Source organism: Balaenoptera borealis (assembly GCF_965194805.1).
Source record: "Balaenoptera borealis genome assembly, chromosome: 1".
Taxonomy (NCBI): domain Eukaryota; kingdom Metazoa; phylum Chordata; class Mammalia; order Artiodactyla; family Balaenopteridae; genus Balaenoptera; species Balaenoptera borealis.
The window spans coordinates 179,171,901-179,198,109 of NC_138860.1; the positions used below are offsets into that span (position 1 = coordinate 179,171,901).

At 51.5% G+C, this 26,209-nt stretch overlaps 1 protein-coding gene across 9 annotated transcripts in view; it reads left to right on the forward strand.

The window, feature by feature from the left end:
* Positions 1-26,209, forward strand: part of TMCO4 (transmembrane and coiled-coil domains 4) — a 92,733-nt gene that overhangs the window by 31,345 nt on the left and 35,179 nt on the right. For 8 of the 9 annotated variants that reach the window (XM_082399537.1, XM_082399536.1, XM_082399541.1 and 5 more), the window contains 7 exons: positions 3,091-3,223; positions 10,326-10,423; positions 10,627-10,770; positions 11,549-11,668; positions 15,818-15,982; positions 16,839-16,975; positions 18,449-18,533. In XM_082399537.1, coding sequence (XP_082255663.1) covers positions 3,091-3,223; positions 10,326-10,423; positions 10,627-10,770; positions 11,549-11,668; positions 15,818-15,982; positions 16,839-16,975; positions 18,449-18,533 — 882 coding nt within the window. The remainder of the gene's footprint in view (positions 1-3,090; positions 3,224-10,325; positions 10,424-10,626; positions 10,771-11,548; positions 11,669-15,817; positions 15,983-16,838; positions 16,976-18,448; positions 18,534-26,209) is intronic. The other variant, XM_082399540.1, reaches the window with a different exon arrangement.

The window sequence follows — 26,209 nt, forward strand, 5'->3', positions numbered from 1 at the left end:
GAGATGCTGGTGAGAAAAGGAGCCCAGAAGTGTTTGTTTTGCCCCCTGGTCTGTCCAAACACACTGGGTGACTTTGGACATGTCCCTTGCTCTTCCTAGGCCAGAAGGACCAGTTGGGCTCCAAGGGCGGAGTCTGGGTGGGTGCTGGGGCTGCCCAGCAGTTGGAGGCTGGCATACTCCTGCCCCGTGGGGGCAGAGCCAAGATCCCCGAGTCCGCCCCCCACCAAGATTTTCCAGAGAACAGGCTGCCGGGTGATGGGTCCTGTGTGTGCACCTTTGGCCCATGGCCTAGGGCTATGCCTGGGATTGTGGGTGCACCCCACATATCCCATGCACCCAGAAGATAGGATTCACAGCTGACCACATGGGATTGACCTGGAATCCCAAAACTCACTCGAGTAGATTTGCCTTATTCTATTTTTTTTTTTTTTTTTTTTGGCTGCACCGCTCAGCTTGCGGGATTTTAGTTCCCCGACCAGTGATCGAACCTGGACCCTCCACAAGGAGAGCTCGGAGTCCTAACCACTGGACCTCCAGGGAGTTCCCTCAAGTAGATTTGCCTTTAAAAGGCAGCCACAGTGAAATGAACAGAAACTTTGGCATCCTGGGTTTTAAGCCAAATTCCACGGCTCTCTCAGCTGTGTGATTTAGAACAGCGGTCCCCAACCTTTCTGGCACCCGGGACCGGTTTTGTGGAAGACAGTTTTTCCACGGACTCGGGTCGGGGAGATGGCTCAGGCGGTGATGCTAACGATGGGGAGCGGTGGGGAGCAGCGGACGCCCGCCCCCCACCTCCTGCTGTGCAGCCCGGTTCCTAACAGGCCGCGGACCGGTACCGGTCTGTGGACTGGGGGTTGGGGACCCCTGATTTAGGAAGTTTCTTAGCCTTTCTGCACCCATTCTTCCCTCTTGTGCAAAATGAGGCATCATAATACCAGCTTCCCAGGACCACTGGGAAGATTAGCAATCAGGAATGCAAGCTTCTTGAGTGGTGCCCAGCATTTGTTAGGAGCACCGTGGATGCTGGTTTCCTTCCCTGCAGAGGTAGCAGGAGGAGGAATCATCTTGATTACACCACTTCCTCCAGGCATGAATGCACCCAGACCTTCTCAGATCAGGAGCTTGCTAGTTAGAACAACAAGTGCAAAGGCCCTGGGGCAGGAATGAGCTTGGCTTCTTGGTGGGACAAATACTGGTGGAAACAGGGACCAGTAGAAAGTGAGGTGGTAGAGAGTGGCAGGAAGGGGTTAGAAAATGTACAGTCTTGCAGACCATGGGAAGAAATGTGGATTTTATTCTAAGTGCATTGGGGAGTTTTAAGTTGGGGAAGAGAACCCCAATCAGATTTATGACTTCATCCTTCAAGCTGCTGTGTGGCAAATAGAGTGTGGGGCAAGAGGAACCAGGGCAATGGCTGGTCCTTGAAGAGCGATGGCAGTCACAGTGGCCGTGCAGCAGAGACGGTGAGCCGTGGTCAGACTAAAGATACATTTTGGAGGTGCAGCTGTCAACATTAGCTGGTAGATTGGATGTCTGAGGAGGGGCAACAAGAAAAATCAAGAACGATGCCCAGGCTTTTGGCCTGAACCCCAAGTTGGGCTTTTTATTGAGACAGGATGGATTGGCCCTTGAGGAGTGAGTTGGCCACCCAGCAAGTTGTCCTGGGTAGCCCAGGACTCCTGCCCTTCCTCCACCACTCACCACCTGCCTTAAATAGAACCTCAGCTCCAAGTCCAGCAGCCTGGCTGTCAAGGTCCTTGAAATGACCCTTACACGAGGCTGACATTCCAGAGTCCCGTGCCCGAGAATACCTTGGGAGGTTTTAATCACCTGTGCACCTGGCAGTCTATATTCCAGAAACTGAATCACGGCAGCCTTGACCAATGGAGTATGAATTAGTAGCTGATAATAACTGCCATTAGTTAATCACCATGGCCAAGGCTTGTTAATTTCCACAGGTCGATTACGGCCTACGTGCAATAGTCTGTGATCCTAGGAGGGAGCAGGGAGCTCCTTTATTCGTGGAACTTTAGCTGATCAGTAACCCCAAGACATGGCCTGTGGTGTCTATTTCCCGACACACAGACAGGTCCTCATCCAGGGAGGCGGCCGAGGGCAGCTGGGCAAGTGCTGCCAGACCACGGCTCGCTCTAAGGACCCTAGTTTGAGGAAGGAACTGGTTTATTTTGCAGAAGCTGAGGTCATCGTAGCTACTACGACCTTAGTATAAAATTACCGTGCAACACTGCAGACACCCAGCAGAGGAGGCCGGTTCTGCAACATTCATTAAGGACCCGTCATGGACCCAGAGTCCTCTCCTCAAAACTTTGTGAGATAACTTACTATTTCCACTTCCACCTGAGCGAGGATGAGCTTTGCCCAAGGTTAGACACACAAATAGTATCCGTACCCAGGTCTGTCAGGTCATTAACTGAACATTTATTCTTTGTGCCGAGCGCTCTCCTAAGAACTGGAGATAAAGCAGTGTAGAGTTTATACTTACAAAGTTTATACTTCACGGGGAGAGAAAAACGAAAGTAAACGGATATGATGTCAGAGCAGGGCAAGCTCTGTGTGGAACAAAACGCAGGGTAAAGGGGTAGAGTAATGGGGGCCGGGGGTCAGGAAGGCATCTCTGGGCAGGAGGTGTCTGAACAGAGACTTGAATGAGGAGGAGGAGCCTCACAAGAAGATCTGGGGAATGAGCCTTCCCGTTGGTGGAGACAACACAAGTGCAAAGGCTCCGCAGCAGGAACATTCTAGAAGGTGAGGCCGTGGAGTTGGCCAGGGGCCTTGTAGGTCATGATGGAGTTGGATTTGCTTCTGATCGTGATATCACATCCTTAACAGCTTTGGGATGTGCAAATTTGATCTTTGCTAATTTGGTGAAAAACGCCACCTTTCTTCCGATCCATATGGGTAATAGTTGCACACTGTTCTGCCCCAGAAGCTGTTTTCTTGTTCAGCTGACTGGTTCTCGGGGCTGTGTGCTTAGGGTGTATCTGAGGTTTGGGTTTCATCCATTGCGCTGCTGTTAACATCTCTGTGCTTAGAAGCTGAACTGACCCCGTGCTCTTTCTCTCTTTCCAGGGCGCTATGATGCTCGGGCCCGAGTCCTCATCTGCCACGTGACCTCCCTCCTCCGAGTGCCCTTGGAGGAGCTGGACCTCCTCGAAGAGATGTTCCTCGAGAGCCTGAAGGAAACCAAAGAGGAGGAATCTGAGTAAGTGTGCCCTGCGACCCTGGCCCCCCTGTCAGGAATCAAGAACTTCCACTCTTCAGATAACAGCATCCTGTGTGTCCCCTCCCCCCATTAAGAGATGGTGCACTGAGGTGGGAAGAGCACTGGACAGAGAGTCCCAGTGCAGCCCTGACTCGCTGTGTGGCCTTATCAAGTCACTTCTCCTCTCTGGGCCTCCATCCTCATTTGTAGGAAGGGGGGATTGAATGGATGAATGCTAAGGGCCATGAGTTTGTGACTTTAACATTCTGTGGCCCCAACACCCCACTCCCCCTCAGCTCTTGTGACACCTTGTCTGTGGGCCAGAGTGGCCTGGGTTCACATCCCACCTCTGACACCTATTTGCTTTTTGACCTTGGGTGGGTGCCCCCCACCCCCACCCCCACCCCACCACCCCCACCCCCACCCCCGTTCTCTAAGCCATAATATTCTTATCTGTAAAATAGGAATAAGAATAGCATCCTCCTAGGGTCATTGTGGAAAACAAATGCAATTGTATTATCAAGTGCTCAGCCCAGGGCTGGCATGTAGCAAGGGCTCAGTAAGTATGAGTCCTTCCCTTCCCCCACATGCCCCCATACCTGCCAGCTGTCGAGCTGTCGAGAGGCTTTGCTATCTGTGTATGGTCAGGTGTGTGTCGAGGGAAATTTTCCTGGTAACTTGGCCAGAGCTCAGCTCTTTGCAGAACACCTTACACAGCATCTAATCCCAGGGTAATAAATCAGTCCCAGTCACAGCCTAATTGCGGGCTCCTTGCACCGGGCACATCTCCCAGCCTTGGGTTTTGTTCGGCCATGAAGGCTTTCTTTGAGCAGCCAGGCTGTGCCAGTTCAGCCCAGCTGGGAATTTAGCTTTGAAGCCAAGTTCAGAACTGGAGCCGCCCTCCCGCCAGGGTTTGTAGGGCAAAGGGAGGGGGTTGTTTCCTTGAGAAAGGAGGAAACTTGGTCTGTTGAAATAACCTGAAAATAGACTTGTTTTGACTCCCAGAGCTGTGTCAATAAAGAAACACCTGGATCCGGGCCAACACCTGGATCCCTCAAGTATGCCTTGAAATGAAGGAAACTCTTAAGTATTGTTTGGAAATCTATTGTCAGAAAGAAACACATTACCCAGAGGGTCTGTTCTGATAATACCAGTAGTGCCAGCTCAGGGAATGTGTAGAACAGAGCCCAGCTCTGCCACTTACCAGCCGTGTGATCCTGGGCAAGTTATTTAACTTCTCTGGGCCTCGGTTTTCCCAGCTGCAAATGGGGATAATAATAGCACCCTCTTCATAGGGTTCTTGTGGGGCTCAAATGAGTTTGTACACGTAAAGCGCTTCGAGCAGGCCTTGCACAGAGTTACTAGTTGATAAATATCAACATTTGCTATAGTGCTGTTATTACTACGTGGGCCATTTCCTCAGAAAAATACTCCACAGGTGTCATTTTTTAACTCAATTTTAGGGACTTTGGCAACCTCTCAGATTCTATCTATGGTCTCTGGAAGGTTCTGAGACGCAGGGAGAGCATAGGAACTGGTCAGCCAAGGGACCTGGTTCTCTGCTTGATTCTGCTGCTAAGTCCCCGTGTGGCCCTGGGCACGTTGCTTTCCCTCTCCGGGCACCAGCACCAGTTTTTTCAGCTGTACAAGTAGAGTATCGAATTGTATGTAGGTTTCTTTTAACTCTAAGGTTTTGTGTTTCTGCAAGGTGAGCTTCTCACTCAGCACCCCAAGGCGATCCTTTGCAACTGGAGTTCAGGGTGTGATGTACCACCTTTCTGTTCTTGGGTCTCCAGCCGAGCCCTGAGGCCATCCAAGCTTCCCCTACTTGTTTGGTGACTTCACTTCTCTGTGCCTCAGTTTCTTCATCTCTAGCACAGGGATAGTGGTAGTATCTCCATCATAGGGCTGTCGAGAGGGTTAAATTAATTAATACATATCAAAAGCTTGAAACAGCACCTGACACATAGTAAATGTTAGCAAATGCAGTGCTGGAGGTTGATACTGATCCCATCATATTAACATGGTCTACATCTAACCTTTATTGAGTGCTCTCTAGATGCAGGTACAAGACCATCTCATTGGGTTCTCATTACAATCCCCTGAGGCTTTTGCAGAGGAAGAAACAGGATGTCAGAAGGGTGACGTAACTCACCCAAGGCCACCCAGCTGGTCAGTGGCACCATCTGATTCAACCTCCTTATCCAGTCTGAACATTGCTTACTGCATCCCTCAAGGCATGGTTGAGAATCTGAGGTTTCATCCTTAATTCTGATGAAGGCAGTGAAGATAATTCTTTTATGGGGCTTTCTGAGCTTTTACTAGGAATGTGTCTCTAGACTCCCCAGAGATAAGCACTCCCTCGCTATCTACTGGAGAAGGTGATTTAAAAAAAAGAAAAGGATGGTGGTGAAGGCAGTAAAGGTAAGGAACACCCTCTCATGGGAGATAAGGTGGCAGTGAGGGAAATTTCTTTGTGGACCCATGAGATAAGCAGTGTGGGTGTCTTTGCTCTTCACAAGGTATCTGTGACTTCAGCCTGGGATTTGGCCCAAATCTTCATTTTGGCTTCAGCCTCTGTCTTTGGGAAGCTGACATGGAATGTCAGCTCAAGGTCACTTCTGGCATCGCAGGTCATGAGTGTGGCCAGAGGCTATGTGATGACAGAGGTTGCCATGGTGCCTAGCCAGCAGGCAAAGTCAGTAACAGGAACAGGGCTTCATTTGGATTTAGTGTCGTGCTCTGAATTCTCACCTCCCAGTATAGGAAGCATCATAGATGTAACTCAGAGCCAGCCTCTCCTCTTGTGCTTTACAGGTTGAAATTCAGACAACTGAAGTTATTGCAGGAGTGAAATGCTGTGATAATTAATGATTAATGAGAAAGCTATTCATTTTATGTACAAAACAGTTTTACTAAGAGCATTCAAGTACTTAAATAAGGAAATCGACTGGCAGTTAAGGTGTACATTAAGAGAGAGTGCCTTAGCTAAATAACTTTTAGGGAAAATATTATATTCTTTTTGATTCAGCAAGGGTTTATAAACATTCAAATAATAATACAAAGCAGGGACTTCCCTGGTGGCGCAGTGGTTAAGAATCCACCTGCCAATGCAGGGGACACGGGTTCGCAGCCCTGGTCCGGGAAGATCCCACATGCTGCAGATCAACTAAGCCCATGCGCCACAACTACTGAGCCTGTGCTCTAGAGCCCGCGGGCCACAACTACTGAGCCCACGTGCCACAGCTACTGAAGCCCGCCCGCCTAGAGCACGTGCTCCGCAACAAGAGACGCCACCTCAATGAGAAGCCCGCACACCACAACAAAGAGTAGCCCCCGCCCGCCGCAACTAGAGAAAGCCTGTGCGCAGCAACAAAGACCCAACACAGCCAAAAAAAAATTTTTTTAATAATAATAATAATACAAAGCAGAATACTAGAGATTAGAGTATATCATCAATCCAATCTTTATAAAATTGATCTGATATACTAGCATTTATACATTTAAATACAACAGCTTCAAGAACAATATTTACTCTTTAGTTATTTTATTCCCTTTAGGCTATGAGTTTCCCCCTCCATAAACTCAGCTAAAAGTGATGACTGTCTAGTATCCCAGATGTGCAGGTGTCACTGCAGGAACAATCTAGAAGCAGACAGTGCTAAGAAATGTCAAGGGCACCCACTCAAGAATTTGACTATGTTCTTAATAATAAATCTGTACTAATCACGAAAATGTTGTAACATCCTAGATTTGTTCTACTATCCCAGAAATTTCATTCTTGATGGTGATTGGCCTACACTCTGGCTAAATATTTTATTTAGCCAAAATGTATGTGCCCTCTGGTTTTCATAGAAACGGACAGTGAGTGGGAGAATAGATCCCTCCAGCAAGATGTTCACGTCCAATTCTTGCTGGAATGAGTAGGTTCTTTTCAAAAAACGTCTTCTGAGCCCCATCCAGGTGCCAATCCCAGGGCCAGCTGCTGAGGGTGGAACGCAGGAAAGGCTTTATCTGTGTCCCGAAGGTTCAGCCCTGCGATTCTCAAACTTGAGATAACTGGAGAGCTTGTTACAGGTGGTTTCCTCACCCAGGAAGTAGTGCTTTTAACAGCTACCCCCTGGGGATTCTGATGCAGTTGATCCAAAGCCCACCCTTTGAAAATCAATGGTCTAGAATTCCAGGCTAATACAGTACAGAGGGTTAGGGAGGCCTGGAGTCGGAGCATGTAGGCAACCCTGAGGCTCAGGCAGGCGAGGAGGTGACTCTGGAACAATGAGTAATGTTTAGCCAGGCAAAGGAAGGTGAGAAGGTCCTTGGCCGCCGAGGGCCAGCAGGAACACAGGACTGAGGCGTGGGCAGTGTGCCTGCAGGCAGTTCAGTGTTTCTGGAGGGTAGAGTGTAAGTTAGGAATTGATGAACGATGAGGCTGTGAAGAAGGCAGGGACCAGGTCACGGGGGGGCCTGAGTGTCCTGCTGGAGAGGTGACTCTATCCTCAAGGCAGAGGGAGGACCAGAAGGGAGGGAGAAAGGGGGGCAGACAGTTGTGATTGTACTTTCCTGCTTGACGTTGGTCACATGGTGGTGCTCTCATCACCCTCCCATTTCCAGTCCCTAAGTGAGAAAATTGAGGCTCAGAAAAATCAGGGGAGCCAGCGAGATCATGGCAGAGCTGGGCTCAAAGACCTCACCCCAGATTTGCAGACTATTTCCCAGGCAGTGTTTGTTGAACAAGATGCTGCTGGTTCACAGAGCAAGCTGCTCGTAGCCCCTGTGTGTTCCTCTTGTACGCCCTCAGCAGCTGGAATTTCTCCTCAGGCCTTGAACTCTGCCGAAAGCAACTAATGTCCACCCTTCCTGTTTGCCCCGATTGGTACTAGCAATTAAGGGCCAAAGTATATCTCCAGCCTGTGTTATGGAGGAAATTATCATAACCACGGAAGGAATGATGGTAGCAATAAACATATTGAACGATTACAGTATGCCAGTCACCGTAGGTTTAGCCCTCCTAATACCCCTGGGAATTCAGCGCTATTATTATTCTCACTTCATGGATGAGGAAACTCAGGACAAGTAATTTGTACGTAGTCCCAAGGTTAGTAAGTGGCTCTGTCCAGCAGGATAGGCTAGGTTTTGCTGCGGTAACAAATGACCTCCACATCTCGATGGCTTACAGCAACAAAAGTGCATTTCTTGCAAGTTGGCTGTGGCTTTAGTCCACACTTTCTTGGTTCTGGGTCCCAGCTGACAGGATGACCTCTATTGGGAGTGTTGCTGGTCTCGAGACAGAGCAAAAAGAGACTTACCAGGCGCTGCACTGACTCATAAAGATTTTGCCAGAAGTGACTCATATCCCTTCCAGCTACTGGCTAAAGCGGGTCATGGAACCACTCAGCTCAACAGGGCAGAGATGTGTAATTGTTCCATAGGGAGGACCAGCGCAGGAGGGATAACTGAACACCTGGAGGATTGTCATGCACCACCACAGCAGAGGGGGGATTCAAGCCTAGTTTACAGGATTTGAAACCCGACACCAGAACCCACGCCCTTCATCGCCATCCTGCCTTCCGCTTTGCTAAATGCATGTGGTTCGGCCTCTTCCCGCACATCTGAGGGCGTGAATTTCAATCATGAAAACCCAGCACCTGTGATCATGGAGAATTGGTTTCTGCTCAATAGTGAAGCAACCGAGAAGTGCTGTGCTGTACCCCCAGGAGGTGCTTAGGGGAAAGTTGGTTGAGGTGAGCGGGCAGACAACCAAAAAGCATAGTGGGTCTCCGAAGGCCCATCTCAAATCCAACTTCTTTTCACTGACCGGAGGATGAACTGTTTCTCGCTATCACGTATGGTTCAGGAGGCAAGAGATGGGAAGGAAACAGTTCCGGTTGAGTACTGCATTGTTCTGCTCGCCGACACACAAAAGTTCCAGCCTGCTGTCCACTCTCCATAAAAGTTTGTTGATCGAAGGGATGAAGAAGGAAATAATTTAAGCTTTACAAACCAACAGCCTTATGAGGGAGATGTTATTGTCCCCATTTTTACAAAAGGGGGAACTGAGTTTCAGGGAGATGGAGTTTCATGGCAACAGCCACTGTTTCGGTCCCCACTCGCAGGGCCAACTGTCAAGCTCTGCGCTTGACAGACACTTTTTTTGCTGATCCCCACTGCCGCTCAGGAGGCGGGTACTCTTATCCGTGACCTCGTCTGTGATATGCAGACAATAATAAAACTGCTTCTAGGATAAGATAAACCATTCGAAGTGCAAAGCACAGTGGCAGGCATGTTGGAAGTCCTCAATAAACATTAACCCTTCTTTTATCGTCATCGTCATCTGCCATCGCTCTATACATTGAGTTGTTGTCCAAACTCCAAGTTCAGTTCAGAGTTCCCACTGGTAGTGACCGCACTGCCCCACCCTTGTCTCCCATCCTTCTCCTTATTGCCCCAAAGCACCGGGGGCCAGATGTTGGACAGGAAAGTTGGGTTTAGTGACTCTCCTGGGCCATTCTCAGGATTCACCTGACCCCAGTTTACTCTAAATGCTTCCCTTTTGCTACATTTTGTCACTTTCAAATTTCAAGTCTGAACGGTTCTAGCTATTGCCCCAAGGCCAAGGTCTCCAGTACAGACCTTTGTCTAACGCCTCTTTGAAAAGATAAATCTGAAGGAAATTGGTTTCCAGATTCCTTCCAGAGGGAGGTGGGCTCAGATGGCGGAGTGGGGGGAGGGGAAGGAAGGAGTGAGGTGATGATGTCTGTGACTCTATCTGGTACTCATTCTGGGTCCATCTGTGTAAAGATATTTTTGTGCTTCTTTTGCCATTATTATTATTATTTTTTTGTCTTTTCATTATTCAAATTGCAACCCTGTTAGGATGGATCCGTTGGGTAAGTAGCACATCCCACGTACTGGGATTCCCCAGCTGGGTTTTAGAACGTTGTCAGCTTTTTAAAACCATCGATGGGTCCAAGGTAACCTTGGTACCTCGCTCTGCATAACAGAGCACCCAGCACTGATCCCAGTTTGGGGGTTGGTGAGGCGGGGAGGTGTCAGGGGATCCCAGACACAGCCAGTCCTAGAGAGCAACCTCTTCCCCCCCCAGAACGGCCGAGGCATCCCGGAAGAAGAAAGAAAACCGGAGGAAGTGGAAGCGCTATCTCCTGATAGGCCTGGCGACTCTGGGAGGCGGGACAGTGATCGGTAAGGTGCGATGGTGGCACTGGCCAGGGCAGCGCGGAGTGAGGGGTGATGCCAGGCTGGGAGCCCACCCCTCCTTGCATGCACGTAGTAGGTGTGTTCCCTAGTATTGTCCAGGAGAGGCAGCGGGAGGCCGGTGGAGGAAGAACGCAGCAGGCCCCGTCCTCACTCCCACCTCTGCCCACCACGGGCCACTTTCCTCGCAGGCGTGACTGGGGGTCTAGCTGCCCCTCTCGTTGCTGCCGGAGCCGCGACAATCATTGGCAGTGCCGGGGCAGCGGCTCTGGGCTCAGCGGCCGGCATAGCTGTCATGACCTCGCTGTTCGGTGCAGCTGGAGCTGGCCTGACAGGTAAGGTTCCGAAGAAGTGGTGGCCCAGATTCTCACCAGTGAGGGCTCCCTGGGAGACGGAGGGGGAGGACGTGGCTTTTCTCACTCTGAGTCCTGGCGCTGCCAGAACTTACAGCAAAGCTTCACAGAGAACTGGGTGGATGGCTTGGCATGGCTCGGGAGAAGGCTGAGTTCGAGAAACTGCACCCGGTGTAGACTTCTTGGAAAGGGTCTGATTGGACCTGTTTGTCACCATCTAAGAAGTTCCCAGGCAGGCCGCCTCAGAGACGGTTGAGCTTCCTCTTGTAAGAGAGCTCATGGCTACCCCTCATTTACCAGCATGCCGTGGGGGAGTTTTTCCAAATCATATGCGTCAGTAGCTCCCCAGTCACGCACAGAGTTTCCTGTTAAGTGGCATGTTGCTTCCCACGTTGAGGATCTCGGTCAGCTCACACCACTTTCACTGAGAGGGGTGTGTGACACTCCTGAAGTTCGTGGGCGGGAAGAAGATGTAGTTCCCACTGAATCAGGCCAGAGCGGCGGTTCCAAACTTGGGCTCTGAGTTTCAACCCCAGCTCTGCCAGCTGGGGGCTAGCCAGCCTTTGGAAACCTGTTACCTTCATCTCTAGTCAGGACGATAATGGCACCGACCTTAATGAGTTCAAAAACGAGATGTTTGTCAAGGGACAGGGCACACGGTTAGCAGTCACTGTGAGTGTGTGAGTACACAGAGCCACTCTAACATTCCCCAGGGTCCCCAGTGACCCCCCCATTCTCACTTTTGTATCTGGGTCTTTAGGATACAAGATGAAGAAGCGTGTCGGGGCCATTGAAGAGTTCACATTTCTGCCTCTGACAGAAGGCAGGCAGCTACACATCACCATCGCCATCACGGGGTGGCTGGCATCCGGCAAATACCGTGAGGACCAGGGGCAGAAAAGGATGCAGAAGGGGGTGGATGTTAGCTGAGCTGGGTCTGTTGCTGTGGGCCAGACCCTGGCCTAGGCTCTTGCCTGTGTATGTCTTTAGGAGGTGGGTAGGGGGGACCTATTTTTCAGAGGAGGAAACTGAGACTTGGAGAGGTGAGATGACTTTATCCCACATCTGTCTTCCCATCCATCCATCCAACTATCCATCCATCCATCTACCCATCTATCCATTATCTGTCCATCCATCCATCCATTCACCAACGCATCCACCTATCTATCCATCCATCCATCCACCCATTTAACCACCCACCTACCCACCCATCAATCCATCCTTTCCACAGAGTTTATAGAGCATGTGCCAGACACTGAGCCAGGCCCTAGGAATTCAGTGGTGAGCAGCACAGTCATGGCCTCTGCTTCCATGGAACATATGGTCCAAGGCAGAAGACAGATCATTGAGCAAGTAATTACAGGGCAGCTTTATGGATGGTACAATAGGGGAAGCACAGAGTGCTTCTGGGGAGTGAGGGAAAAGTTGTTGGAGGAAGTGACATTTAGGCTAAGGACTGGCTGGGAAGTAGCCAGAGAAGGAAGGAGAAAGAAGTGAATACCAAGCAAAAGGGCAGCATGTAGAAAGGCCTAGTGGTGCAAGAGAAGCACAGGATGGCTTGAGCAAGGAGCTAGAAGACAGGAGTGTGGGTGAGGCCGGATCACACAGGAGCACGTGAGCTGTGGCGAGGAATTTGAATTTATCCTCAGAGCAAGTGGAAGATAGCAAAGGAGTTTCAACACATAAGTGAGAAATCAGTACATCTTGGCTGTGTGACCTCAAGCAATTTACGTCACCTCTCTGTGCCTTGGCTGCTTCATTTGTAAAGTAGAACAAATTATCCTTGCCTTTCAGGGCACTTACGAAGATTAAATTAAACAAGGTAACGTGTGGAAAGCACCTGGTTTTTAGTGACATTCCACAAACGTTATCTCCCTTTACTGCTCTAATTTGAACGTGTGTGTTTTGGGGGGATCCTAACCAGGGTGGCACTGAGGAATAAGGCCCTGGTCCGCTTACCGTTGGCTCACTTTTGCAAGTGCCCAGTGTGAGGCTCAGCAAGCAGGTCTTCAATCAGAGAGAGAGCAGGGTGGGCCAGGGAGTCTGGAGCGTCCTGACCAAATACACAAGCTCCGAGCCTCCTGGGTTCCCAAATTGCTGGGATCCGAGGGCAGAAGCCACAGCTCTTCTAAACAGCACAGGAGGAAGCAGGTGAGAAAATGCCCAGGCTCTGTTTAGAGGCATTACTGGGCGCCAGAGTCTTATTGGTATGTGCACACCAGAGCCAGTCCCCAAACGGGGGACTCTCGAACAGTGACTGAGCACCTAGCACCATGAGTCAGGCATTTCACCCACACACTAGGAGCTTGATGTACGTTACCTCGAGTGACCCTCACATCCACGCTCTGAGGTGAGGGCTGTTCTTGTCCTGATCTGGACGAAGAGGAAACCTAGAGGGATCACATGGCAGACAAGTGGCACATGCAGGATTCGAACCCAGGTCTCCTGACCCAGAGTTCACGGGTTTCTCTTCATTTGTTTCATGATACCATCCATGCTACAGAAAGACTGAGACACGAAGGAAGGAGCAAGAGTCTAAGTGAAGGAATTTGCAGTTCTGACCAGTGTGGAAAGCAAAACCCTTATGGTTGTTTTACCCACCCCCTTGCTGGGTTGGCCCCAGGGCAAAATCAAGTTCATTTGCGGCAGGGGCGGTGGGGGTGGGGGAAATTATTGTGCAATATGCTCCCTAGGCAGAGGCGGTGGTTACAAGAAATGTAACCAGGCTAGGTGAATGAAGTTCAGGAGGGAAATGAGTCACCTCGTCCTGCCTCCTTGGCGACCAGGAAAGAAGTCTCGTGTCATCACAGGCTTGCTTCTGTGTGTGATGGGAATAAATGAGCTTTCTTGGGTCCACCCTTTTATTAAATAGGATTGTTTGTAATCATGATTATGGCTTTGCAGCTCACCACTAAGCCAGGCATTTTGCATGCATTGGCTCACTTAGTCCCTCACTTCAAGCCACGGAGGTGGGCATCATTATCACCCCCATTTTACAGATGAGGAAACCGAGGCTGATACGGGCTGCCCAGGGTCGCCTCGCTAGTCAGGAACTGGGGCATGACTCACCCCCTTTCTGTCTGGCTCATAGCCCATGTTCTTGGCCACAGGGTGATAGAATGCAGTACTGCACTTTACAGTTTACATAGTGCTTTTCGTGCAGCCTCTCACATGATCCCCACAACACCTGTGAGTCAGATGCCATCATTCCATTTCAACAGGTGTAGAAACTGAGGCTCAGAAGGGCAGCGTGCCTTGCTTGTGAGTCTTGCGACCAGAAAGCTGCCGAGCTGGGTCCAGAGCCTGGGCCAGCGTCACAGCCCACCACACACACACACACACACACACACACACACATCTGTGCCCGCATCCTGTCTCGGGCTGGCCGTCTCCTCCTCCATAACTAGAGACAGTTAATCCCTGAGCTGCTGCAGAGCTGTGACAGGCTCTCCGCAGAGCGGGGAGCAGCCCCTCAGTGGTCTGTATGTCAGCAGAGCACCCTCAGGTAGGGACGAGGCATTCGGGTCGGGCAGCTCGAGGCGTCTGGCTGAGCCAGAACCCGAAGGCTCTGGGAAGCTGGCTCCACTGTTCATTCATTCATCCTGTTTTCACGAGGCTTTGGGAATCGAGTGCTTGGCAGACAGACTGCAGGACAGACGTGCACTAAACAGACGACACAAAAATAAATGGATAATTGCAGACTGTGACGAGAACTCAGGACGGAAAAGTGCAAGGTGCATTAGATCCCCCTTGTCAAAGGGGCCGGGAAGCTTCCCCGGGGATAAGGCGAGTGAGCTGGAATCTCAGAGACAAGTAAGGGTGGAAGGTCACTCGGGCCATGGGCAGAAATGCATGGGGCCCCTCGGTGCTTCCACAGCCCAGAAATGAGTGACTACATGACGTTTGCATGGCCCTCTCCCTCCCCAGCCTGAGAGCTCTTTATCTAGATGGCTCAGTCTCCTCAGCTATAAAATGGGGCTAATTGTGGGGCCCCATTTCAGAGGCTGTGTTGAGGTAAATCAGAGAGTCCATGGGAAAGCCCTCAGCGCAGAGCTGCCCAGCACTTAGTACTTGCTCACTAAATGTTTCCTACAATGATGGGTGTCTGTATCCTCAGGGTCAAGTGCCTGGCCTGGCATAGTCTAGGTACTCAGTTAAGGTTTGTGGTATGAATGAATGAATGAACGAATGAACGAACAAAATCAAAAGCATGTGTTTCTAGAGGGTAACCTGGTGGATGATGAGGCTGTGAAGGAGGCAGGGGCCAGGTCACAGGGGGCCTGAGAGTCCTGCTGGAGAGGTGACAATGTCCTCAAGGCAGAGGGAGGACGAGGAGGGAGCGAGAGAGGGAGGCAGACAGCCATGGTTGTATTTTCCTGCTTGACATTGGTCACGTGGTTGGTGCTCTCATCATCCTCCCATTTCCAGTCCCTAAGTGCGAAAATTGAGGCTCAGAAAAATCGGCTGAGCCAGCAAGCTCATGGCAGAGCTGGGCTCACACACCTCTGCTCCAGATTTGCAGACTGTTTCCCAGGCAGTGTTTGTTGAATGAGACGCAGCCGGTTCAGGGAGCGAGCTGCCCGTGGCCCCGTGTGTTCCTCTTGTGCGCTCGTAGCACCCTCGATGCCAGAATTACTGCAGAGTGAGAGAAAATAACACTTTACATACACAGTGGTTGGAATACTTAATTCTTACAACTACTCTATGAAAAGAGATAAATACTAGTCTTCCGACCTGACAGCTAAGCAAAGTGAGGCTTAGCGCGGGATAGTGACCCAGGGTGCCCAGGGTCGCCCAGCTGCTAATGAATGCAGGAACTGGGTCTCGAACCCCAGCCTGCTGTCTCAGAGCGTGGCCCTGTGCTCTGTCTGGGAGCGCGTCTGCTCTGCTGTCAGCTGCCGTTCAGTGGCGGGGGTGGGCCTCTTGTCTCCCCGCAAGGGTGAGTGGGCCCCTGTCGCCGACTGTCTGGGAAAGGGTGGGGGGCCTCCTCTATCCCAGGAGAGACCCCACCTACCTGTGCTCTCCCCAGGCACCTTCAGCGCCCCGTGGGCTGCCCTGGCCCACAGCCGCGAGCAGTACTGTCTGGCTTGGGAGGCCAAGTACCTGATGGAGCTTGGCAACGCCCTGGAGACCATCCTCAGTGGTCTTGCCAACATGGTGGCCCAGGAAGCCCTAAAATACACAGTGTTGTCTGGTAAGCCTCCCCTCTCCCCCCACCAGCAGCATTCCCACCACTCCCAAGCCACACTGGTTCTGTACCTTTGCATGCCTGAGGCCCCCAGTGAGCCAGGCACAGTGCTGGTCTCCAAGAACACAGAGAGGCAAAGTTTATGGTCTTCATAGGGAGGAGACAGATAAACAGCCCATCACATTATCACATAGTGTGTCAGTTAGCAATTGCTGCATAACAAACAACCCCATAACCCAGTGACTTAAAATAACAACCGTTTATCACAGTAGCTCAGAAGTGTTGAGGCTTCATTTGGCTGATCTTTGCTGGGCCTGCTCATGCATCTGTGGGTCAGCTGACTGTCCACTGATCTAGGCCAGCCTTGCCTGGGGCAACCAGGGCAACTCGGCTCTGCTCCATTTGTCTCTCCTCCCCGTCCTGGGATCGCAGGCTAGCCCACACCCACAATAGAAGTGCACAAGAGGCACAAGTCCATTTCAAGCCTCGCATCCAGTAACATCTCATTGGCCAAAGCAAGTCACATGATTGAGCCTAGAGTGGACGGGCAGGGCAGGAGCAGGGGGCACTGCAGAGTTATGAGGCCAAGTGGAAGGATACAGGGTGGAGTGACAAATTGGGGCCATCTCTGGAATCTCACACATGGCAGATACTTAAACATAAGGGATCTAGGCCATGTATCAGAAATGCGTGAGCTTCAGTTTTCTTCTGTAGTATTTAGCAGTTTGACCACACATGGAAAACTTACAGATTCCAAGTTAGAGACTCAGGCATCCATTAGCCAGCCAATCACTTCCCTAGAAGGAGCCCCCCCCTGACCCCTGCCACCACGGCCTTCATCACCGATATCCCTCCTCCCCAGGCCTTGTGGCTGCCCTGACCTGGCCAGCCTCACTCCTCAGTGTTGCCAATGTCATCGACAACCCCTGGGGTGTGTGTCTCCATCGATCAGCAGAGGTTGGCAAGCACCTGGCCCACATCCTGCTCTCTCGGCAGCAGGTACCTGGGAATAGCTGGGGCGGGGAGTGGGAGGAGCGGGCAGGGGGCGAGGAAGCAGGGAAGCATGGGGGCTGACTTGTGCACAGACATCATACCTAAGACAAGCCCATGTGGGGGTAGCCCAGTGGCTTTGGGGGGGTGGGGGGTGGTCGTCATTGCTCCACCAGTTCAAGTCATAAAAGCACCCTAGGGGGACTTCCCTGGCGGTCCAGTGGTTAAGACTTCATGCTTCCACTGCAGGGGGCACGGGTTCGATCCCTGGTCAGGGAACTAAGGTCCCGCAAGCAGCACAGCGTGGCCAAAAAAATAAAAAGTGTCCTAGGATGGACCAGTAAGAATTACAGACTGTGCATCTCTAGCAAGCAATCAGGTGAGAACTGACTAACAGGCCTCTGCAGGTGTGGACCAGGCCAGCTCTTCCTTTCCAGAAGTATAGAGCTACCCTCTGAGCAGATCTCCAGTGGCCCAAATACCACGTAAAATGGTTAGGGTTCCATCCATATTTCAGACAGTCCAAGGCAGGAAAGTAGAAGTGAAGGGCCTTTCACATCCCTTGGCCAGGACTCAGCCCTGCGGCTATCCCTGGCTACAGGGCAGTTGGAGAAACTTCATTTTTGGCTGGGTGGCTGTGGGCCCAGAAAAACTCAGGAGTTCTGTTACCAAGGACAGAGGGAGAGTGGGTGTAGGGTGGTGACTGGTAGCCTTTGCCACAGAGTTCCTGCAGAATTGGAATACTGTTTAACGGAGGGTCTTCCATGGCAGTAAATGGAGGTGGGGGGGAGGGAGGGGGGAGGGTGGGTACATATACCGGCCCAAAAGCAAGGGAAAGGAATGGAGTACTGAGACCAGCTGGACCTTTGGAACTCATCTGCTCCTGCCCTCTCCCTCCATGTAGAAGTTGTACCCAAATACCTCTCATGACTTTCTTTTTCAAGTTGCCTTTCCTACAAGTTCTTGAGTCAGAAAATTCCTCTTCGCATCTAACTTACAACCTCCTCTTATAGCATAAGGCCAATATTTCATGTCCCCCCTTCCTATGTAGGAACAGAACAGTTGTGTCCCCCCCGCCATGTGACTCTGCTTTTTTCCCCATCACACCCGGGGTACCTCCCGCCTCCTCTCTCGGCTCCAGAAGGACCCCGCTTCACTGCAGTCATTTGCCACAGGTAGATGGGGAAGGAGTGACGGCCACTGGGTAATGGTTTGAGATAAAACCAGGGAATTAACCCAGCCAGATGCTGCCTGTCAACCTGGGAAGAAACCAGTTCCTGAGCAGGTGCCCTCCTGCATAAATGAGGGCCCAGACTCTCCTGATGGAGACATCAGAGCCTGGGGCCGGGAATAGCACGGGCGTGATTCATTAAGCGGGAGGCAGGTGCTGAGAAGTGTGCAAGGGCCACCGTCATCGGGGCTGATGTTTTCTAGAACTGGCTGTGCACCATGCCCCCAACACCTGTGTCCTTTCTCCCCCAGGGCCGGCGGCCTGTCACCTTGATTGGCTTCAGCCTGGGAGCCAGAGTCATCTACTTCTGTCTGCAAGAGATGGCTCAGGAGAAAGGTAAGGCTGGCCCATTGTCACAGGTGAAAACACTTCCGGAGTCCATCCCCCAGGCCAGAGGTTCTGCGCTAGAGGTCGCGAGTCTTGTGACTGTGTTCCCAGATCTTAGAGTTTAAACAGTTTGAAAAAGAAAAAATAGTCATTTGGAAAACTGTTTATTTCTTCCGTACGTAAATTAGAGTGGGTGTGAGACAGTCTTGTAATAATGGCCTTTGCGTTCTGATGCGGGTTCTTGAGTGGGAGGGGAGTGGAAGAGTCCGAAATCGGGGTGTTTGCAGGGCCGCGTTCCCTCTGAAGGCTCTAGCGGAGAGCCTCGCCTCTTCCAGCTTCTGGTGGTGGCCGACAGTCTTAGGCTTGCAGACGCGACATTCCATCCTGCCTCATCTTCACATCACCTTCTCCTTTGTGTCGTCTCTTCTCGCCTAAGGACAGTGTCAGTGGGTTTAGGGCCCGCTCAAGTCCAGGATGACCTCATCTCAGGATCCCTCACTAATTACATTTGTGTGATTTAATTACATCTGCAAAGACACCTTTTCCAAGTAAGGTCTCACTCACAGGTTCTGAGTGGACACATCTTTTGAGGGGGCCACCATTCAACCCACTACAGACACCTTTGGGAGTGTTTCATGCCATCCAAACACATACTTTCAGTGTTGATGCAGCGGAAAGCTTGAGGGCCCCTACCCTGGTCTCGGGTCGGTGAGGCCTCCAGGACTGAATGCCGGTTTGGGGCAGATCTGTCACCAGGGGCTGCCATAGCAAGGGGTTAGGGGGTGAGATGCAGAGCTCAGGGCACTTGGGGTGGTCCACCATGCGTGGGACCCGGGCTAACCTCTCTCCTGGTGTAGCACAGCAGCAGCAGAGAGAATTCCCTCTCTGGATGGGGGCGAGTAGCAAAGAATTTTCGGCAGTCTTTAATCTAACGCACATTTTGTTGGTCAAAGCAAGTGACAGCCAAGCCCTAGGTCAGTGGGGTGGGGCAGTCCCCGCTGCCCCTTATACTCCTCCTTCTGTCCACAGCGGAGGAGGAGGGGAGCAAATGTTTGCCAAACGGTGATCCAGACTCTGACTCAGGGGATAAAGGAGGGCATGGGCTTTGCAGGCAGCTGAGACCTGGGTCTGAGTCCTACCTCTGCTCAGCTGGGGAGCCTGGGTTGGGTAAGGACTCAGCCTCCCTGGACGTCAGTCTCTCCATTTGCAACAGGGGGTTCATGTCACCTCTGGGCAGTGTCAAAGGCCAGAGAGCATGGAGGTCAGGCAGCCGGCCCAGTGCTGGGTCCTGGTCAACACATCCTCCAGCGGCTTTTAGGCTGAAGTATCTCTGCTGGTGTTGGGGGTGACTGCACTCGCCCCCTGCTCTCTAAAGCTGTTGCCCCCAGGGAGGCCACTGGAAGGTTGTCATCCTCTGTGCTGTCATCGTTTTGCTCCTTTCCTTGGTCATCCTTCCCCCAATCCATGCAGCAGACCCATCTGCCAGGCTCCTCATTACCTGGATGACGTGGTCTAGAGGAGAAAGGCATGTCTTTGGCTCCAGTTAGCATAAATTACATGTTAACTTCAGATCATGAATACAAGCCAAGTCTCCAGTTCCCCTCCTGAACGAATTGAATTAATTACCGTTGATCATTTGGACACGGCCATTGGAATTGAGGTCGCCCATCAGCTGCCTCCAGCAAGTGAGGTTGGAAACTGATGGAGGGAGATGTTCCTGCCCTCAGCCTTCAGCGGGGTGGTTCTCAAAGCAGCTTCCTTCCCGCCTCTTTCCTGGCCACTGCCCCCTCCCCTGGCCCTTCATAGCCCACCGCTGAGAACTGGGGCTTTGGTATCAGGCCGACCTGGATCTGGGTCCCAGCTTCAACACTGACGAGCTGTGGCACCTTGGGCAAGTCACTTAACCTCTCTGAGCCTCAGCTTCCTCATCTGAACGAGGGGCTTAGTACACTTACCTCGAAGGCTCTTCAAGAGATTAAAATGAGACGATGAATGTGAAAGTACCTGCCGCAATTTGGGTTCACTCAGTAAACACTTCTTCCTCTAATCTGAGGACCTACTGTGCACGGGGAACTATGGTGAGTGTCGTGTAGATAGAGGCGCTTGTCATTTTGTGTCTACTTTCTGGCGCACACATTAGATGGTGAATTCCAGGTAGGCGGGATCTGCCTGTGCCCCACCATCTCCCTGGCACACGGCACATTCTGAGAGCTCAGGAAGGTGGATGGACTTGACTTTGGGCTGACATACGCAAGAGCCTGGTGCAGACTCCCCATGTGCCAGGCCATGCACTGTGCACGATCTCGGTCTCCCGGCAACCCCCTGGGAGGTTGTTATTCTCCCTGCTTCGGGGATGAGAAACTGAATGAGGCTGCGAGGGAAAGCCAGGCGGATCCTAAGAGCCAGAGCCGGGATTCGACCCCAGGGTGTCTGGCTCCAGGGCCCTCACTCCTAACAGCTGTGCTATACTTTGCAGAGGACCCACACCTTGAACATGGGTGGGGCTCCTCCAGAGGACCTAGAGGGAGGGGAATTCCAGAGGGTCCGGCCAGCAGGGAAGAGGAAGTGCTCTCAGAGTGTCTGAAAACGTTGAGTCTAGTTTTTCTGCAGCCTGTGAGAGGGGACCAAGGTGGAATGTGGGAAATGGTTAGGACAGAGGCCTGGCACAGGTCTCGAATGCCGGGTTAAGGTGTTGGAACCGACTGGTTAGACGCTCGGCCTCTGAATTGTGGGACGAATGAACAGCTGAGCAAGTCCTGCAGAGGGAGGCGCTGGGGGCAGGGGGTGATCAGTGCTGGGCAGCTTGTGGTTGACACCCCTCCCCGCGTGCACACATTCTCTCTCTCTCTCTCTCTCTCTCTCTCTCTCTCTCTCTCTCTCCCCCTCCCTCTCTCTCTCTCTCTCTCTCTCTCTCTCTCTCCCTCTCTCTCTCTCTCTCTCTCTCTCTCTCTCTCGCTCGCTCGCTCGCTCGCGCACACACACACACACACACACACACACACACACACACACACACACGGCAGCAACGCAGCCGACCCCAAGGGCCTCTGCTGAATGGATGGGAAGCTTCCCAAATAACAAGAATTGGGTAGGAATCTGAATAGAAGCCCAGCGGCCAAAAATGCAGCTGGTTTTCTCCCCATCCGGTCACCTTCCGAAGGAGGAACTCACGGCCAGAAGACTCTGAACAAGAGTCTTTAGTCTTGATCAGCCTGATAGTTTCCCCTACTTAATAACATCCCATCCCACCCTGTGTCTGGACGGCAGGTGGTAAACGACCCTGGTAACCCTTTGCCTTGACCTTGGTCAAGAACACTCAGGAAGGGGTCTGCCCCTTGGTTGGCTGAGGCTTATTCCAAATGTAAACAGCGGCTGCTCTCACGTGGGGGGAGCTGGGGCCCCACTTTCTCTCTGGGGCAGAAGCAGGCTCCCCGTGCCATGGGGCACAGGCACACTGTTTAACCCTGTCTGCCCTGCCGGCCTTCTCAGCTCCTCCAGGTGAACGGCGAGCCCCTGATGCCAGGCCTCAGAGCCGTTTATTTCCCCAGTTTCCCTCTTCCTTTCCAGAGATTATGTAAAGTAACTCCTGGTGGCTTATAGAAATGGGAAGCTGGAAACAAAACACACCCACCTGCAGAGGGGAACCGAGGGGTCCTGAACCGGGAGAGCTGGGCACTTGTGCGTGGCTTCCCTGACGGCCCCCTGGGGGGCCTGGGCCCAAGGCCACCCAGACCACGAAGTAAAATGAATAAAAACATGGACATACACAGACTCATAAAAATAGGCTCACATTCCTGTGTGTTGAGTGTGGCCCTCATCTTCCTGTGTTCTCTTTCTCCGTCATCCCCCGTGTCCTCTTGCCAGCCATCCAGCGAGCCTCTGGCCTCCAGGGCTTTACCACTTACCACCCGGTCCCCACCCATCAACAGACGGGGGCCAGACACAGCTGGAAGGATGGCACAGATGCAGGCCTTTGCGTCATTAGGTGACGGGGCCACACAGCTCTTCCCCACCAAGAAGATCGCAGCTCAGGTGCTGCAAATATGTGGGCCGTGGAGCCAGGGAATCTGGTTTGAATCCCACACGCACTGCTAGGGTCACCTACCCGCTCTGAACTCCAGGTGACTCGTGTGAAACACAGGGAATTATAATAGTATTGCCATCAAGGTTGTAAGGATTAAATGCAATAGTGCGTATAAATGCTGGCATATAAGAGCCTGGTAATTCTTATTGAGCATTTATATTATGCTAAAATCTGTCTTAAGCTTTATAAAAGGGAGCTGGCTTGGAATTCCCTGGCGGTCCCGTGGTTAAGACTCCACGCTTTCACTGCCGAGCACCTGGGTTTGATCCCTGGTTGAGAACTAAGATCCCACAAGCCATGCACGGCAGGGCCAGGAAAAAAAAAGGGCGGGGAGCTGGCACATAGGGTTAGAGCACCACACACACATAGGTGACCTTGACCCTGGACCTTGTTGAGGGAAAATCAACCTCCCACCAGAGTGGGGGCCCACAGTTCCTGTTCCTTTCTGTTGCTACACCCGCCTTCCCCCCTCTTCCTAGACAACCCCCTCCCAAGTCCTGGCCTTGTGTTACTGATGGGGCACCTTCAAGTCTCCAGCTGGCTGTGGTTGTGAATGAATTATTCACCCTTTGCCCGGAGCTGCTGTTTCACATCTAATTCATTCCAGCTCAGCTGTCTGGTTTCAGGCAGCCCTGCTTGTTTAACACCCAATTAAGCTGCACAGGAAGGAGACCCTCTCCTAATTGCAGAAAAGCTGTCATTATCTGAGTTAGGGGACTGTAAAAGAGGAATTACTCTAATGCAGTTGAATCCACTAATTGTTTTCTGGATTCCCTTGAGACCAAGTAATGAAATGTAGCAATAAATCCTAGAGTCACCCAGAGTACAGAATCCTTCAGCTAGCCTCCCCCCACCCCCTGCCCCCTCCTAGCTGCAGCCCATCCTTTTTTCCCCTCCCCCAAGAAAAGCTGCCTGTAGCATTAACTATCTCACAGCTTCATTTCCTTTTTCGGCCATGTTGCAAACAGCAGGGGGTTACTGCTTAGGGGATATGCAACCATTCACAAGGTGTCCCTCACCTGCGCCTGCCCCTCCCTCAGGTTCAGTGTGGGCAGCTTCCTTATGAATGGGTGTCTAGACTACAAGCCCCTTGAGGGCAGGGATTGTGTCTGACCAACCTCTGTGCCTCCTGTACCTGGGATAAAGCCAACAGAGAGTGCTCTATAAGTGAATTGTCTAACGTTATAAACATTCACACTGTATCAGTCAGGATAGGTGAGGTTATGCTGCAGTAACAAACATCCCCCAAATCTTAGCAGTGTAACACAGCAAAGGTTCATTTCTCACTTGTGCCATCTGTCCACTGTGGGTGGGCAGGGGGTTCTGATCTTTGTAGCCACTCAGAGATCCAGGCCAATGGAGCCTCCTTCAGTAGGAGACAGAGATTGTGGTGAGTTACACACTGGCTCTTAAAACACTTTCACCTGGAAGTAACACGTCACTTTCACTCATGTTTCATGGGCCAGAGCAAGGCACGTGGACATTTCTAACATCCAGGAAGGGCCAGTGAATGTATTCCCACCATGTGCTCCAGCCAGAACACCTTACTTGGATTCTGGCCTCTGTAATTAATTCTCAGCTGAAGCCTCAGGTTCTTTATCTACAAAATAGGGACTTTTCTCTCTTCCTCCACCTTGCCTCACAGCTTGCAGGATAGACGTACACCTTGATGGAAAGCCAGAGTGTGGCAGAGGATGCTTGGGTGAGAGCCCCAGCGATTGATGGTACCCAGGAGCCCAGGAGCTCGGCCAAGGGGCCCCCACACAGACAGAAGCAGCAAAGATTCCCCAGCACGTTACCCACCAGAGGACCAGAGCTGGGTCCAGTCTGGCTGGGAGCAGGCTCCAGGTGGACAAAGCTCTGAGCTGTGTTGATGGTGATTGGCTCCAGACCATGCCCAGGGCCCAGAGAATCAAGGGAGATGACCTGGTGAAAATGCCTTGAAAAGGTAGAGCTGCCCGCAAATGGGAACGCCTGTCATAGCAATAGTAGTAGCAACGGCTGCCACTTACGAAGGCCCAGCTCTCTGCCTGGTTCTTGCTCACGGATTTATGTACATTCTTGTCAGCCCTCACAACAACCCCATAAGATAAGTAATCCTGCCCCGTTTTTCAGATGAGAACAGTGAGATTTAGAGAAAGGTGGAGTAGCTTGCCCTAGAACTAAGATTTTGATACCTTTCTCTGACTCCAGAGCTCCTATTCATATTGTTATTTTGAGCCCTTCTGGCTGGATGTTTTCACTCAAAGCAGTATCTCAGATCAGACCTTTCCAACGGAGAACTAGTCACGATCAAATTCACTCCATTAACTCATATTCATGAAGCACCTACTGTGTGCCAGGCAACATGCTGTGCTTTGGGGAGATGACAAACTAGCCAGTGCAGCCCCCGTCCTCATGGAGCTGACGGTCCAGTCTGTTAAATAATCTGCCCTCCCTGAGACATGAGTTGGGGTCTTGCAGAATGGCTGTGGGGGTGGGCAGTGATGGATGTCAGTCATCTGAAAAGCACTTGGCATGTAGTAGGTGCTCAGTAAAGGGAGCCTTACTGTCCTTCCATACCAAGTTCTAGGGTAGCCGCCTGGTTGGGGCTGACACCCTTAATGTGAACCTCTTGCCCTTAGGTGGAGACATCAGTCTCTACCACTTAAAGCCCGTAAGTACTTGGCTTAGGAAATAGAAAGAGTCACAAGAAGCCAGCCCCCCAGGACACGGTCAGATGCTCAGCAAGGCTTCCAGGCCTGCTGTGCTCCTCCCACAGCCCAGGTAGGTGGTTTGGGTTTGCAGGGGCACCTCGGGGGCTGGACGCATCTGCCAAGCTTCCTCCATCAGTTAATCGGACTCTCAGAGCAGTCTTGCCACATACTCAGACGTGGGTGGTGGGAAGGACTGACTCCCAGTGGGAATCCCTTGCCTTCTGGATGAGTATTTGAATGCTTTGTGTGGCTGAGGAATCTTCTCCATGCAGAAATAGACAGACCCAGGTTCAACGGGGGTTTACTGAGACCCCGCCTACCTGCTTCCGTGATTGATTCATTCTAATCATCATCATCGTCATCTCAACAGCTAACAATTATTGGGCACTTACTATGTACCAGGCACAGCTAAACACTTTGCATGCCTTATTTTATTTAATCCTCCCAATAAGCCTATGAAGTTTTAATTAGCCCCATTTTACAGATAAGGAAACTGAGGCTTACAGAGGGGAAGTAATTAGCTCATGCTTACAGGATTAATAATGATGAAACTGGAATTTGAGTCCACAATGACTGAGCCATGCCTTTTTCATGACATGTTCTCTAATTCTTACAGTAACCCAAGGTCAGGATAATTATCTCCATTTTACAGCTAAGTCTCAGTGTGACGCAAAGCAATGTGCCCAAGTGGGTCCATTAGGATTTTTTGGTTGCAGGTCCTGAGATTTCCATCAACTGCCCTTCCTTCAGCCACACCCAGAGCTCTTCTCTCCCCAAGAATGAAAAAAGGGGGTTCAGGGTGACTCCTGTCTGCTAAGGTCCAGGCATCCCTTGCCTTTACACATGTTCTCGTGCCTTTACACTTGTTCTTGCTATCCAGAATGCTCTCCCCTCCCCTGACCCCA